At 34.9% G+C, this 16,672-nt stretch overlaps 1 protein-coding gene across 5 annotated transcripts in view; it reads left to right on the forward strand.

Annotated features, from left to right (window-relative positions):
• Window positions 1–16,672, forward strand: part of LOC149805454 (synaptotagmin-16-like) — a 103,878-nt gene that overhangs the window by 15,180 nt on the left and 72,026 nt on the right. For 2 of the 5 annotated variants that reach the window (XM_089950047.1, XM_089950046.1), the window contains exon 2: window positions 5,809–5,867. The exons of 2 other annotated variants lie outside the window; for them this stretch is intronic. In XM_089950047.1, coding sequence (XP_089806173.1) covers window positions 5,855–5,867 — 13 coding nt within the window. In that variant the 5' untranslated portion in view covers window positions 5,809–5,854. Of the gene's footprint in view, window positions 1–5,808; window positions 5,868–12,540; window positions 12,840–16,672 lie in introns of those variants that run through there. One more of the 5 variants, XM_089950045.1, reaches the window with a different exon arrangement.

Below are 16,672 nucleotides of genomic sequence, written 5' to 3' on the forward strand. Positions count from 1 at the left end.
ATGCTTGGTGGCCGGTACTCTTCCTTGGGAGCAGGCTGGTGAAGTACCTCAGTTTTCTTTAGGTCGACCTCAAGTCCAAAGAGCTGGCAAGCTTCTGCAAAGCAGGGTGTTATGCGCTGTATCATCTGCAAAGAGAAGTTCTCTAATAAGTTTTTCCAAAGTCTTGGTTTGGGCCTGAAGTCGTCTTAAGTTGAAGAGGTTGCCATCAGTGCAAAATCTGATATAGATGCCATCTTCATCATCATGGTCTTCTGTTACTTTTTGGAACATCATGCTGATGATTAAGAACAGTGTAGGGGCTAAAAGGCAGCCCTGTTTCATGCCATTTACAATGGGGAAGGTCTGTAACAGGTCGTTATTGTTTCTGACCTGACCAAGCTGGTCTTCATATAGCTGGATGACCCTAGTAAGAAACTTTGGAGGACAGCCAAGCTTTTCAAGGATTTTCCAAAGTCCAGTTCTGCTCGCCATGTCAAATGCCTTTGTCAGGTCCACAAATGTACAGTCCTTTGTTTTATTCTCAACATTTCTCCTGGATCTGTCTCAGGACAAACACTATGTCAGTTGTGCCCCTATTGGCTCAGAAGGCACATTGATTCTCTGCAGCATGTTCTTCTGTAATGGTGGGCACCAGTCTGTTCAGCAACATTCTAGCAAGGATTTTGCCTGCAATGGATAGCAAAGTTATCCCACTGTAGTTTGAGCAGTAAGACTTTTCCCCTTGTTTTTGTACAAGGTGATGATGACTGCATCTCAGAGGTCTTGTGGAAGTGTCCCTCACTCCCAGCAGCAAACGAAGAACTCATGGAGTTTGGTTTGCAGTGCTGGGCCTCCACTCTTCCTTATCTCTGGTGGGATACCATCTTTTCCTGCAGCCTTACCAGTCTCAGCTGTTCTATGGCTTTTATGGGGCCCCGAGTAGTCTAAAGCGCTCTCTGTTACGGTTCACTGCCATCTCACCTCTGTCTGTGTGGGTTTGAGTCTAGGATTCGGCCAATGTGGGTATGTGAGAAAGCTTGCCAGCAGTTTCTCATGGGTCGATGGTTCTTCCCAGGGTTTTCCCAGGTTCTTCCTCCACCATTAATACTGGCCACCATGTATAGCCTATCGTGTGCTGAAAAATGGCGTTAAACCCCATAACAACAACAACAACTATGGCTTTTATAGTCTCTTGCAGTGTGGGTGACTCATCAAATTCCATCTTTGGTGGATGTTGTGGGATGTAGTCAATAGCTGCCTTCTGGGCTGTACAAAGAGGGGTGGAAGTGCTCTGACCAGCAGTTCAGGATAGATTCCTTGTCAGTGAGTAGCTCTTGGCCATCTGCTCTCCTTAGGGGGCTCTGTATTTGGAAGGAAGGACCATACACAGCTTTCAACTTGTCATAGAACCTCTTGTAGTTACCAGTGTCAGCGTACAGCTGGGTTCCTTCTGCAAGCTTTGTCCACCATTCATTTTGTATGTCTCTGAGCCTGCACTGGAGGGAGCTTCAGATAAGTCAGCTGCTTCTGTTGACAGGATGGTTGAGCAAGGTGGGCTTGGTATGCTGATCTCTTTTTGGCAAGCAGCTCCTGTATTTCTAGGTTGTTTTCATCAAACCAGTCTTTGTTTTTCTTTGTGGTGAATCCAAGGATTTTTGAGGTTTGCAGAATGGCAGCCTTGATGTGATTCTACATCTCTTCCGGAGTTAGATCTGGCAGAATATTAGGTTCTTCTAGTCTACACTGCAGGCTGTTTTGAAATTTTGCCTTGGCGTCTGCACACAAAAGGATCTTGATCTGGAGCTTCCTTCTCGGGGTACCTCCTTGTTGTCTGGGCCTAGGCTTGAAGTGGAAGTCGAGCTTGCATCAAACAAGATGATGATCTGTGTGGCACTCTGCACTGGGCATCACTCTTTTATAAAGGACGTCTTTTAAGTCCCTCTGGCATACTATGATGTAATCTATTAGGTGCCAGTGTTTTGATCTAGGATGCATTCAGGTCGTTTTCAGGCTGTCCTTCTGCTGGAATATGGTGATTGTGATGGTGAGCTGTAGTTAAATTGCATAGTAATCACGAAAATGGATAGCTCAGCATGTTTCTAGTGTTAAATGGATTTTATGGTTATTCTGTTGCTAAGTAAATTGAATAAGCAGTCAGTATAATGGACTTATACACGTGAACATGAACGTATATTACACAGTCCTGAAGCGTATTTGTTTTTCTCTGACAGTTGGGTTATTTGACAATGTAAATTCAAAAGCAGGTTTTTATGGTGGCCTGAACCTCCCATTGTTGCGTATTTAATGTATTGGTATTCAGAAATGATGTTTTGAAATGGTAAAGTAAAAGTTAAAAGATAAATCAATAATGGAGTCAGATTTTTTAGATTTTTACCATTAGTTCTTTGTTTTGACATACAAGTATTACTTCTCATTTATATCTCAATATGATAGGCAGTTCAACAGCACCAAAATGTATGTACCAATAGGATAGGTGGTTTAACAGCAGCAAAATGTATGTACCAATAGGATAGGTGGTTTAACAGCAGCAAAATGTATGTACCAATAGGATAGGTGGTTTAACAGCAGCAAAATGTATGTACCAATAGGATAGGTGGTTTAACAGCAGCAAAATGTATGTACCAATAGGATAGGTGGTTTAACAGCAGCAAAATGTATGTACCAATATGGTAGCTGGTTTAGCAGCATTTGTTTCTGTTTAACAGCTGCAAAATATTTGTACCCATGGGGTAGCTGGTTTTACAGTCTCAGCAGCATAGTCGTATACACTGACATAGCCTCGAGTTTCTTGTCCTGATGAGTTCTAAAAAGGGGGTTGTATTCACAGTATCTAAACAGCTTCCTGCTAACTCACTAGCAGACATTTTTCAGCTCATTTTGCCAGGAGAGTTGTCAAATTGGCAATTACCTATAAGGTTACCATAGTGTACCATTTTCAGCTGATCAGGCTGAGACAAAATGAACAGATAAATTACAAATATAGATATTGACAAAAATCGAGTTTTGTGTCGATTCAGTTTATGTGTCTTTATAATATTTTTTTGAGATTCAAAGAATTTATTTCAACTCCCAAACACCATATCGACAGTAAAGACATCAGTATCTTATCAGATTGGCTGCAATGACATCACATGTGAAGGATGTATAAGTACTCCCAATTTTTTGTAATTGATGAAGCATAGACTGTCCATTCATGAAATTCTACTGAGAACTTTGAATGGCAGAGTTACTTTTATTTTTTATTCAGCGTAGTTGAGAGAGGTGGGGGTAGGTTTGTGGAAAAAACTTTTGTGCTTGATTGAAAATACTCCACCACATTATTATTCTTTCATGCACTATATACATATAATAACTATCTGAATAACAGATTAAAGACTTAGTTTTGAACAGAGAGATATTAATTTCATTTTATCAAAGCTGTTTAAGTCTGTTGATTCTCAAATTAATACAGATGAGGCTTAAACTTTTTAATTTGACATTGTAATAACAAATATGCAAAAACTTCATCCAGTTTTTTTAGTGATTTGTATTAACCACTGTCTTTTTTATTTCCCAAACCTTTCACCATTCATTGAGTTAGTGTTGTGACATCATCCTTGTCGGCTGTGAAAGTCCTAAGGACTGACCATTTACCTTGTGTTTTTTATGGGGTGGGTTGCTGGAATTTTGTTTACCAAATTTATTTCCAGCTTAAAAATATTCTTGATCCGATTTATTGGAAGAAACAAAAATTATATATATTTTATTAGTTGACAAAACTAATCATCTTAAGATAAAAGAAAAAATATTCTTAAAAAAATCCCAGCAAATTTGACAGTGACGTTTATTTTAGAAAAATATTATGTCTCATCGGTAATAAATCATCTCATTTGTTCAACTTAGACAATTTGTGAAACCCTCCAGTGTTGGGTAGGATTGCTGTTCTCAAATTCTAGCTTGATCTCTGTCATTCAAGACGGCAGCGATATTCACTACTGAGTAAATCGTAGAGTTTGATTTCAGACATGTACATGATGCTGTTAGTGTAAAGGGAATAACACAAAAGTTCATAAATGTGAATTGTATAAAACCAGGTGTGCACATAACTTATAAAAAATATTAGGACAATATCATGATGCAGTTTATTACAATTTCCCTGAAATCATTTGTCTTTCAGTGATTTAAATCTCCTAAAACATTTTTTGATCCTTTCTAAGAAAAGAAGTTAATGTGTGCAAATTGGACTGAGATTGTTCCTGATAGTACTGTTGAAATTAAGATCTGGTATTATTATTATTTATATGACTTGTTCACAGCTGTGAATGTTTTTTCTCACTCGGACTGGACATTGCCATGGGCTGAATAATGTTTTAACTAAAGAAGTATATGATAGTTAAACCAAAATCAGTAGTCATCCTGGTATGTGCAAAGGGAGGTAATGCCATTAATGTTCAACAAAGCAAGTCAACATTTATTTACCTTTGTCTTTTGATCTTCTTTTCTTCTATTTGATCAAATATTTCCCTTAATACACTAGGCTTCATTCTTAGTAATTATCAACTGGTATGCAATGGTTCTTTTCTTGCATGGAATATGTTCCCAATGTGATATACAAAGTACAGCAGAATGTTAGCAGCTTGGTACATTTTCATACACCCACCATAAGGTGGATCTTGTTATCTTATGATGTTGTCTCTCGCTCCATCTGTCTGTTACCAGTTTCATTTCCGCACAATAATTCAAGTTCACCACCATGTAATCTACATTTACCAGACTTTGTAGATGAAATACATCGGGATAAGGAAGAACCATATCAATTTCAGGGTCAAAATGTCAGCGGTCAAGGCTGCTGATTAAGAGACAACATATGGTTTCAACACAATGATGTTAGTTTTACGTCACATACATGAACCATATTTTTGGATGGTTTACACTTGGGTGTAGGGAAATAACCTCTTTGATACTGGGATCCAATGGTCTGCACTCAGTGCCACTGTGTCTAAAAGAAGAAAAATAGTTTCCATAGTGATTTGGGGGTCAAAGGTCAAGGTCACTAACGGAAGGAAGAAAATGTTTTTCATGCGATAATATTAGTGTCTCTATCATGAACCTGAACCAAACAATGTGGATTGTTTGTATGTGGGATAAAGAAGACGCTTTTTGATCTTAGGTCACTATGTCTGAAAAATAACTATATTATGGTTTCTGCACAGAACATTAGTTCTACATGGCAGACTTGGACCAAACTTTATGGGTGACTTGCGCTTGAGGTAAAGAAGAAGCCTGCCGATGCTGTAGGCTATTAAATATGGGGCCAGTATATAACGTGCCATTCATGGTACTGTATATAATTGCTTAGAGAGAGTCCAACTGCAAACTGCACAGGACCAGATCTGTCGTCGCATAATGTGCATACATATCTGGGTCTGTGCAGTTTGTTATGAGTAATCTGTTGAACCAACAACATAGACCAGGACAGCAGGTACCTTTTGCTATGGCAGATCAGTTTGCAGTTTGACACGACCTTTAAGTGAGTATATATGGTCCTCTTGTGTTTTGTTTTATTAACAATATTTGAGAAGCAGACATTAACTTCTCTCTTTACTTTGCCCATGTTATGAGCGATGTACTCTTTTTCTTTTTCATTTTCAGTAAGCCCCATTATTTTACCAATGCTGTGGATCTTTTCGAAAAATAGACAGCTAGTACCAAAATGTTCCACGGAACATCAAAATACCCGTAGTTGAGAAACAGATTGATTTTGACACATTAATTCTGTGTATTTCCAAGAGTTATGAAGCATTGTTAACCTGTGTATTTGTTTGGCAGGTTGCAATAGTTTCTGAGACTGGTCATTTGCCATTGAATCCAATAAATGGCTAGTGCATGTAAGTAACAAAGAGTGTATAAACACATGATATCATTATAACACACTAATTTTTGTAGATTATAGTGGAACCACATAATGTTCTTTTGCTTATGTTTAGTTATTGGTAGCTAGTTTATCACAAATACAAGCAAACATTTCTGTTTTTGTGCATGCAAATCTATAGTTTCTAGCTCATATTCTTGCAAATAATTTGTTTTTGCACATCATGTTACGTCACAAATCAAGCTGTTTTGCTGCTTTGTTGCTTCTATAATGAGATTCTATTTTTATACAACCCGAGAATCATTAGAAGCATTATGCAACACCAGCAATGGAAGTTTCATCTGAGCCTCCACTATGGTAGATATCAGAGATGTACTGGCATGAGTGTTATTACTTTTATGATTTTGTGTCCGATTTTTTTATAGCCACATACAGCACAAGGAAGGTACTGTAAAACATGCCATATTTACTCACTTAAAATGCACTGGAAAATCTGGGTCTCTGCAGTTTGTTAAGAATAATCAGTAGAACAAGCAACATAGACCCTGATCTGCAGGTGCATTATACTATGGCAGATCATGATCTTTGTTGTTTGCAGTTTGACTTGTCTTATAAGTGAATATATACGATATAATATCTGGACAAATCTGTCCTACGATGGGTTTGGATAATCAGATTTTTAAAGTGCTTTATGAGGAGGTTTGTACATGATACAAAGTGTTCTTTGGAATTCTCATTTCATATCAAGAAATTGAATTTTTTGGGCTTTGAGGGAGTTAAATCCCTGAAAATCCTTTGGCATGCTGTGTGTTCATTTATTACTAAGTATAGTTTGTTTCTAATAATAAGATACTTGATCTAATTAGCTCAGAGTTATGTAAGGGGCACTGAAATTTTTCTCTTAGGAGGAATTTATTAGACTAAAAGTGACCAATGCCCTTGTTATAATTAGATTATGTCTCAGTAGAACTTAACATAATACAGAATCATTTCCATAGGACATTCTTTTATTAGATAATTACTTTGATATTTCTATCTTTTCATTATATGCATTTTTTAAAAAATAAATTCTTTGCATGGAAGTTAAGAGAAGAATTAATTAAAACTTTTTCATTTAGATTACATCTGTATAGACATTGGCTTATGTTAATATTAAGGGAACTTGATTATTATTATTATTATTATTATTATCAATATCATTCAATTTGTGTTCATCCCTTTGATCCTGGTTCATGTACACTACCATATTACCAAAACTTTAACAGACCATCTAGGCCACGATTCTTTGATTTGATATTGTACTTTCATTTGTGCAAATTAATTTCAGGTTGTTTCTTCAACACATTTTAAGTTTGTTAGCCTTCTCACTTTAGTTAAGGAAGTGACATATTGTTTTCTTGTAAGAAATAGGCATATGAAGGTATACATATTTATTGATGTCTCAAAAATGAGAAGTCATGTCAGTTGAGAAATTGACTATTGATCTATCTATTGAGGGATGATATGTAGTTAAATTAACCAAAAAATTAAAAGCGAATTTCAGATTTTTTGGAACACACACACACACATGCACACACAGACACAAACACACACATACATAATGCTTTTAAACATATCTTCCTTACAATTTGTCATATACATATTTAAGGAATAGTGAACTGTGTCTGGGAATAATTTTTAGATGGCTTAGATTTGAAATTACAAGGAATACAAATTTAGTGTCTGGTATTTTTAAAACTTTAAATTGCATTTTTTGGGGAAATAGCTACAGCTTAAAAAAATGTTTCATAATAAAAATCCAGACATGGTTCATTGAGAGTTTTCTAATTTACAAAAAATTTATATTGTTTGAATTAGAAAATATTTCTTTCCTTTTGAAAATGTGTCAAATTATGATTCATTGTGTTTGCCTTTTTTCTACCTTGTATAAAGAGTACAATTGTTTAAACCCAGCATATGAAATGAAAAGCTATAAATCTTTGAAGACAAAAATACCTTAAAAATTATGTATGCCATCTATTATTACTAATTCTTCTTGCATATCTTTATCAAGTCTACATTAGTTGTAAGAAAGTCATAGCATTCACTTTTGTTATTAGTGGTGATAGTTGTTGGCATAATCAACAGTTTATGAAGGATTTAGTTAAAGCTTTTCATTTGAACATATATCTTAAACCCTTTGATCGATTTTCATCATGCTTGGAATAAATCACTATGACGCTAAGAGATTTAACTTTACAACATGCTGCTACTTAGGGTCAAGGTAACAGGTCAAAAACAATTTGTTGAGGTTTTGTTTTGAGGGTTTCAGTTACTAATATGCTTCCTAAATTCTGAGATAGATTTTTATATTTGACATTAGTCATTCGTTCTACAAAATGGTCACTTCTTTAACCTTGATGTCAAAGTCACATTTATAGAAAATTTGTGTTATGGTTTTTGGGTCAAATTTTTTTTGCATATAGTTCCTAATCTTATGAGATATATCCTCATAATATTTTACATTAGTTATTATGAAGCTAAGATAATTCATTCTACAACATGGTCACTTCTTTGACCTTGATGTAAAGGTCAGAGTCATACAAAATTTATGTCATGGTTTTGGGGTTATTTTTTTTATTTGCTTATAATTCCTAAACCCCTTGGTGGATTTTCTTCATTCATAGAGATGCATAATTTTGGCTGTGAAAGTTGGTAAATATTTTCGTCAACACTTGAAGATGTGCATATTGAGAAATAGCTTTGCTCCTTCATATTTATTATTCTGCTGTTTGTCTTGTCGCTTAATACAGTGTATGACAACCATGTCAGTGCAACTTTGCTGCATTTGTGATGGATTGCCATTAAAGTTGGTAAATATTATAGTCATCATCCAAAGATGCACAAACTAGCAGATCACTTTGAATTTATTTTTTAATTTATATTACCATTGTTGTTTTGTGGCTTAATGCAGTGTAGGACACAATCTCATTACTGCAACTAGTCTGATGGTTTTTGTTGGATTGATATGTTATATGATACATATTATGGTCATCACTTGAAGGCATGCATGTCAATAAATCAATTAGCTTCAGCATTTTTTTTTTGATTTTTATTGCCCATTTTGTCTTGTACACTTAGGCTTAATCCATTGTAACACATAATTTGAGCATGTATCATTATTTAATAATTTTGATAGCAAATTAGTCCACCTGTTTTGAAGATACAAATATCAAGAAATTAGTTTGCTCTCTCGGTTTGTATACACCCACCATCAAAGCAGAGCATGCTGTGTTATGACGTCATCTGTCCATCCTTGAACACCTTGGTTCCTCATAATAACTTTAGTTGTCCACCATTAAGAATTGCTAGATTTTGTGGTATATGTAAGAACCATGTGGATTTCAGGCTCTAAAACTAAAATGGTCAAGGTCACTCACAATGAACAATGAATTATGGTTTCCCCAAAATAACGAGTTCTTGATCATTTATGGTTGCCAGACATTGTGGATATCTTGCAATTGGTGTAAGGAAGAACCCTATTGATTTTGGAATCAGAAGGTTAAAGGTCAAGTCCACTAACTTAGAGAATGAAAATAAATGGTTTCTATGCATTAACATTAGTTCTACATGGCATACTTCAGTTAGACCTTTGTTGATGGCTTACATTTGGGGTAAGGAAGAAGGCTATATGGTCAAAAGGTCAAATGATGTGGTCACTGAATAAAAGAAGAAAAATGGTTTTTGCACAGTAACATTAGTTCCGCATGACATACCTCATCCAAGCTTTGTGGATGTCTTGCACTTGGGGTAAGGAAGAAACCTGTTGCTTTGGGGGTCAAAAGGTCAAAGATCAAGATCACTTAGACATAAAGATGAAAAATGCTATATGTGTAATTTGTTGAAAACATCAACACAGAGAAATTTTATGGTGCAGATCTTACATTTGCTATGGTAGACAAAATGTCGTCTTGAGAATTTGATTATCACTACTATTCCAGAATGGATGGTCATGTTCACTTGGGGTTTTGACAGAAAGACTTGTAATGATTTTAGTTGTTTTCTCTCTTGAATATCAGAGAGGCTTTCAACACTCAGCAGTTCAAAAGAAAAAAATGGTCTTGGATTCCTTGAAATTGATTTTGGACATTTAGAGGAGTATCAGCCCCTTCAAGGAACTCTTGCTTTGTAATCTAACGTTTTGTTAGCTCCATACTTAATATTATCACAGTTATAATATCCAGTTTTCAGAGAAATTTTTAATATCTGTAAGTGGAAGTATTATACAAGGCGTCAGTGTTATATACTTTACTTTACGTTGTAGTAGAAGTGATGTTCATGCAGTACTAGTATGTTCTTGACTGTCCTCTAACTTAAGTACTAACATGTTCTAACTTCGAGGAGCCACTGCATTCTTGTGGATGTAGAATAGGCCCAGTACAATCTCCTGCATGTGATGAAAGGCACAATGGATCCAGGAACTGCAGTAGCTCAGTGATTAGTTTGTCCAACTTATGTTGTGTTGCTATGCTATGAAACACCAGACTTTACCTTACTTCAGGGCTAGGCCAGGTTTTCGATTACTTCCTTATAATGTCGCATAATTAAGCCTGATAATATTTGAATTAGGATATCAAGTCACATTTGAAAACAGCGTATTTCTGTCTACAGCAGAAAAATGTCCTACATTATCACACCTGGTACATTGTTATACCTGTTATTCATTATTCAATGGCTGTACATCTCCGTGTATTAGACCTCTTGTATTAGGTTCCCAAGTTTTTACTTTCAGCATATGTACCATATATAATAACACCAGTCTTTAAATATTAATATACTTGAGATAAAATTAGATGTGTTATAAGAAATCTGATGTTACATGTGTATTTATTACTGTAACAAAGTCTAAAGTTTTGACATAATTTAACAATAATGTGAACCAAATCAGCAATAGTGGTAAGTTATGAAACACATGCCTTAATACAGCAATTACAGTAATCATTTAATAATTTACAGTAATCATTGAATACCTTAAAGTTCTCATTGGATACCTTACAGTAATCATTTGGTGGCTTACAGTAACCATTTAATGGCTTACTGTAATCATTGAATTCCTTACAGGATCATTTAATTGCTTGCACTAATAATTTAATGACTAACATTAATCATTGAATACCACACATTAATTATTTAATGACTTCACAATAATCATTGAATACCTCACATTAATCATTTAATGACTTACCTAACAATGATCATTGAATACATCACATTAATCATTTAATGACTAACATTAATCATTGAATACCTCACATTAATCATTTAATGACTTCACAATAATCATTGAATACCTCACATTAATCATTTAATGACTTACCTAACAATGATCATTGAATACCTCACATTAATCATTTAATGACTAACATTAATCATTGAATACCTCACATTAATCATTTAATGACTTCACAATAATCATTGAATACCTCACATTAATCATTTAATGACTTGCAATATTTATTGAATACTTTACACTACCAATTAATGGCCACTGCAGTGATCATTAGATACCTTACAGTAATCATTTGCTGGCCTACAGTAATCATTTAATGGCTACAAGTAATCATTTAATACCATACAGTATTCATTTAATGGCTTACAGTAATCATTTATTATCTTGGTAGAAACTGCCATAAAAGGACATATGTTTATGCAGGAAAACATAACTACTTTTGTTGTATTTTTATAATTAAAAAAATTGTCATAGGTTTGTAGTTGCACCAGGGATAAAATCTGAGACCTCTCTAACTTAAGACAGGCACTCTACCACATATGCTCCACATTAAGGTACCCAGCCTTTTCTTGCAACACATTCCCAGTTGATCAAAGACATGTCTTGTTATCTGTACCAAACAGATCTTCCAGTTTAGGCTGAAAGTCAGTCTTTTGTCAACTATGGCAGGTCTCTATGTATGTGATCCCACAGCTACCATCAGATGACATAGGAGGAATACATTTTTAACAGGACTAGGGTCTGAATCAGATCTTAGATATCCCATTTTATACAACCCATGTTTAAAGATATCTCACGATTTCTTGATGCTAAAGATTGATAAATTTTCAAAGAATACTCAGTCAGGATCTCTTAGGATATTCTGTTGTTGTTGTTGTTGTTGTAGGATTTTATGCCATTTTTCAGCACATGATAGGCTCTACATGGCGGCCAGTATTAATGGTGGAGGAAGAACCCAGGAAAACCCCGGAAAGAACCACCAACCCACGAGAAGCTACTGGCAAGCTTTCTCACATACCCACATTAGCTGTATCCGAGACTCGAACAGGATATTTTGAGTTTTATTAAAGTATATTATATATCCTGATTAGCTTACTAATGTCAAGAGACATTTTTGTAACGACACTGACTTATCTATTCAGCCTGATACACCTGACCTGTTCTTGTGAAATTTGTTATCTCTGTATATGGAAGTTGTCAGTATTCTCCATAGACATGCTTGATTGAAATTTAAAATACTGGCTTTATCATGACATCTGTGTTGACAATATTTGCATTTTAAAATTGACACACATATAGACACATAAGGTATTTATGGTCACATATGTTTGGGTGCAAAGATGGTCTGTATTATGTGTGTAATTAGATATATGTGACACAAAAGAATGTACATAGGGTTTGCTTTCAGAGGCTGTTTTATTCAGTTGGTTTGAAAGTAAAGGATTCAAGTCTTTCTTGTATTGTACATGGCTTCATTATTTAGTAATATTTTACTCAAACAGTGGGTCGTTTTGAAGATTATTGCAGCAGCTATGGGGCTTAATTGTATACCATTGAAATATATCTGTTGAAAATGTTAGATGCCACTGAAATGTCAGAAATTTAGCCTAATCACTAAATGACAGAGTAGCACTATGCTTGACATGGATTAGAAAATGGAGAATCACACAACATACAGTGAAGATGCACAAAATCTCATTTATAAAACTGAAGTCAGTGGTAAGTAGGAATGTCTTTATTGTAGTTATAAGTCGGATATTTGATCAACATGTCAACTAGAATATCTGATTTCAATATATTTTTTAAAACTACAAGAGGTTTACAGGTACCCTCCTTGATATGGCAACTGAGTAATCTTTGAGAGTAAAGACCAGTAATTAGGAAAGAAATTGTTAAAAAAATCCATGTTTTAATTTTATCTCCATGCCTCAGGTGCATATATATATATATATATATATATATATATATATATATATATATATATATATATATATATATATGCACACATACAAGTTGGGTCCAGCTTCATAATGTGTCAGCAGATTAGGATCTGAGATGGTTGTTATAATGAATAATCTGAACAAACTGCATACAACAACCTGATCTATCAGTGCATCGTGTTATATCTGCTGTTTGCACTTTGACCTAGGGTATATACATCATATAATTATACACCCACTTCAGTCAGCAGTAGCATTTGACTATTTGACAATAGCATTTGACTATTTGATAATAACATTTGATAATTTGATAATAGTATTTGACAATTTATCAATAGCATTTGCTAGTGATAGGATCATACACCTTACTATTCCTGCTAAACAGATTGCTTGCAATTTGATCTACCATTATACAAAACTAAAATAATGCCCATAGGTGACTGGTTAATGTCCTTCCATCCTGACAAATGTGAGGTTCCTGGAATTTCAAAAAAGAAGAAACCATATATTTTAACTATAAACTAATAAGAACCACCCTGATGTGAGTAAAACATTTGGGAATAGCTACATGTCTTCAGAAACTTGTCTTTGGAAATTACAGTGATAATATTGGCACATAGCACAAACATCCCAAGAAACAAAGATAAAAGAAACAGTGAAAAAAGACAGGTACAAGTAAGACCTCTTTTAGAGAACTTGTCTGCTGTTTTAAAAGGAATATTTCCACAAAATTTAAGTGACTCATTAGATATATTTTTAGCTCTACTGGTCATTGACAATAATAGCTAATATGATGACCTTTCATCTGTCATCCATTGACCATCATCTGTTGGCATAAGTTGGTTATTGCAAATCCTCCATAACTACTGAGAGTAATGTCATAAAATATTATAAACATTCATCTCATGGACTAGTTGGTCCTGAATGAAAATGGTGCCCCAAGGACATCCATTATGTCATTCACAGTAGTCATCTTGAAAGCCTTGTTATCACTTCTACTTCTGAATGGATGATCATATCACATAGAGTTTCGTCTTGAAGACTTCTTATAATGTAATCTAGTTGGTCCTGAATGAAAATTGTACTAGTCTGATATTGGTATGGCTGCCACACTGGATGTCTTGAAAATCTTGTCAGTATTCCTCCTTTGCAGATCATCTTATTAATGTGTGGTATATCACCAAAGGTCTTTTGATAATGTCTAGTTGGTACTCATTGAAAATGGCACCTCATAGACATCAGGTATGGACACAATGATTGCCATCTTGAAAATCTTTTATTACTATTTCTCCTAAATATGTAGTCATATCATCTTGGGGTTTTCACTGAAACAGTTTCTTAAGACATCTAGTTGACTCAGAATGAAAATAGTATCAATCTGACATTCAATTTAATGGCGGTATATATATCTTGAAAATCTTTTTGTTTACCTTCTCAAGATCAGATGGTCATCTGGGCATGTGATTATCACTGAATGATGTCAGATTGCCAGATGTCTAATTGGTCCTACATGTAAATTAAAATGTTACCCATTAGACAAGCCTTCTGTCTTCCAATATGGCCACCCTGGTGGCCATCTTAAAAATCTTGTCACTACTCATCCTAAATGGATGGAACTATCAACATAGGGTTTTCACTAAAAGACTTACATAGGGTTTTCACTAAAAGACTTCCTATGATATATGGTTGGCCCTGTGTGAAAATGGTACCAATCTGACATCCAGTATATCCACATAGTGGCCATCTTGAAAATATTATTACTACTCCTCCTAAACACATGGATTATTGATTTGGGGTTTTACCTGAAAGACATGGGATGTTGTCAGATTGGTGTTAAAATAAAAATGGCACCACACACACATGCAATATGGCTGTTAATGCAGACATCATACAAATCTTAACACAAATCCTCAGTGGATGTTTTTATTGCCATGGTGTTTCACTAAAAGGACTTGTGATGTCTTAACTTGAACTAAACGAAAATGATTCCAATCAGACCTCCAACATGGCTTCCAAATCTTTTTATTGCTGTTTCTCCTAAACATATGGCTATAGCTACACTGGGTTTTTGCCCAGAGACTTGTCAGGTCAAAAAAATGATGCTAATCTGTGATACAGTATGGCTGGCATGATTTCCAGCTTAAAAATCGTATTATGACTACTTCTTGGAAATGGATGGCTGTAGCAGCATGTTTATATTTGTTTTTCTACAAGAATTGTTATGATGTTTCATTAGTCTGAAATGAACAAGGTGCTAATCTGACATTTAGTCTGGTCAATCTTGATCTTTTTATAGCTGTTTCTCCAGAATGAATTGTCATAGTGACATGGGGTTTTCACTAAAAACTTCTTATGATATCTTGTTAGTAATAAATAAAAATTGTTAATCAGACCTGCAACATAATAATGGTCATGGTGGCAGTCAGACCTGCAACATGATGGACATGGTGGCAGTCAGACCTGCAACATAATGGACATGATGGCAGTTTTGAAAATTGAAAATCTTGTCATCACTATTCCTCTTTAATCAACCATTATACTTCACTAAAGCACTATATGTGATTGGTCTTAAATGAAAATGATGTCATTGTGACCTCCCAAAATCTTGCAAATCTGCCCAGTAAGGCATGGCCCAACTGAAAGTTTTTGAAACTTTTTTCATTTTGGAAAATATAGTTTTTCTAGTGTTTAAAATGATACTTATTCAAAAATGCCTGCCTTAATAGCCATCCTAAAAATCATTATATGGCAATTTCTTCTGAAGGTCATATCAATATGGGGTATTCACTAATAAAACAATATAGCTTACCCTTTGCTATTGCATAGCTTTTACTGTTCTATTTTGAAAAACATTGTCTGTTCAAATGTGAATATATTCTCACAGAGTGGAGAATTGTCAGTAAGACATGGTCCTCGTGTGCACCTCACATACACAAAACACAGTCCACTGATGCACCTTCCATGCCCATGGATTATGACGTGTGTTGCATCTGTGATGAGAGGAAATTTCTAATGTTGCTAGAGCTTCCCCACATTGCCATCTTCCTTCAACAAATAATACATGATGTTACATGCATCCTTTCCATATTTTATTTAACATGCTGGTAACTCCTCTCCCTCTCGGAAATTGGTTCATCAAGGGACCTCATAAGTTACCACATTGTATCCCACCCCTTAGGGGTTGGTGTACACCACTTTTATTTTTAAATGCATGTGGTTATGGTTAAGGTTTGTATTAAGTTATAATGCAAGATTTGTAATCCCTTTAATTGAATAATGGATTAAACATCAATTAATTCACTGTTTTCACTATTTCACTATTGCATTTTAATATGGTTCGTGTGACTCACATCACATTGTTATTTTCCGTGTCTGCATTACTCCTTGAGAACAATAAAGGTTTAATACTTGAGCATCTTCATTAAAGAAATGTCAGGAAAGTCATCGCTAATGAATCATTGTTGACCTTGTGCAAATACGTCACTAATGAATCATTTTTTTGTTGTTGTTGACCTTGAAAATACATTGCTAATGAACTGTTGAGTGACCTTGTACAGATATGCTATATAGCATGCACTACATGCAAGCAGGTGAGTTTCACATATTGTCATT

Source organism: Sinohyriopsis cumingii, chromosome 2 (genome assembly GCF_028554795.1).
Source record: "Sinohyriopsis cumingii isolate HCF-2022 chromosome 2, ASM2855479v2, whole genome shotgun sequence".
Lineage (NCBI taxonomy): Eukaryota > Metazoa > Mollusca > Bivalvia > Unionida > Unionidae > Sinohyriopsis > Sinohyriopsis cumingii.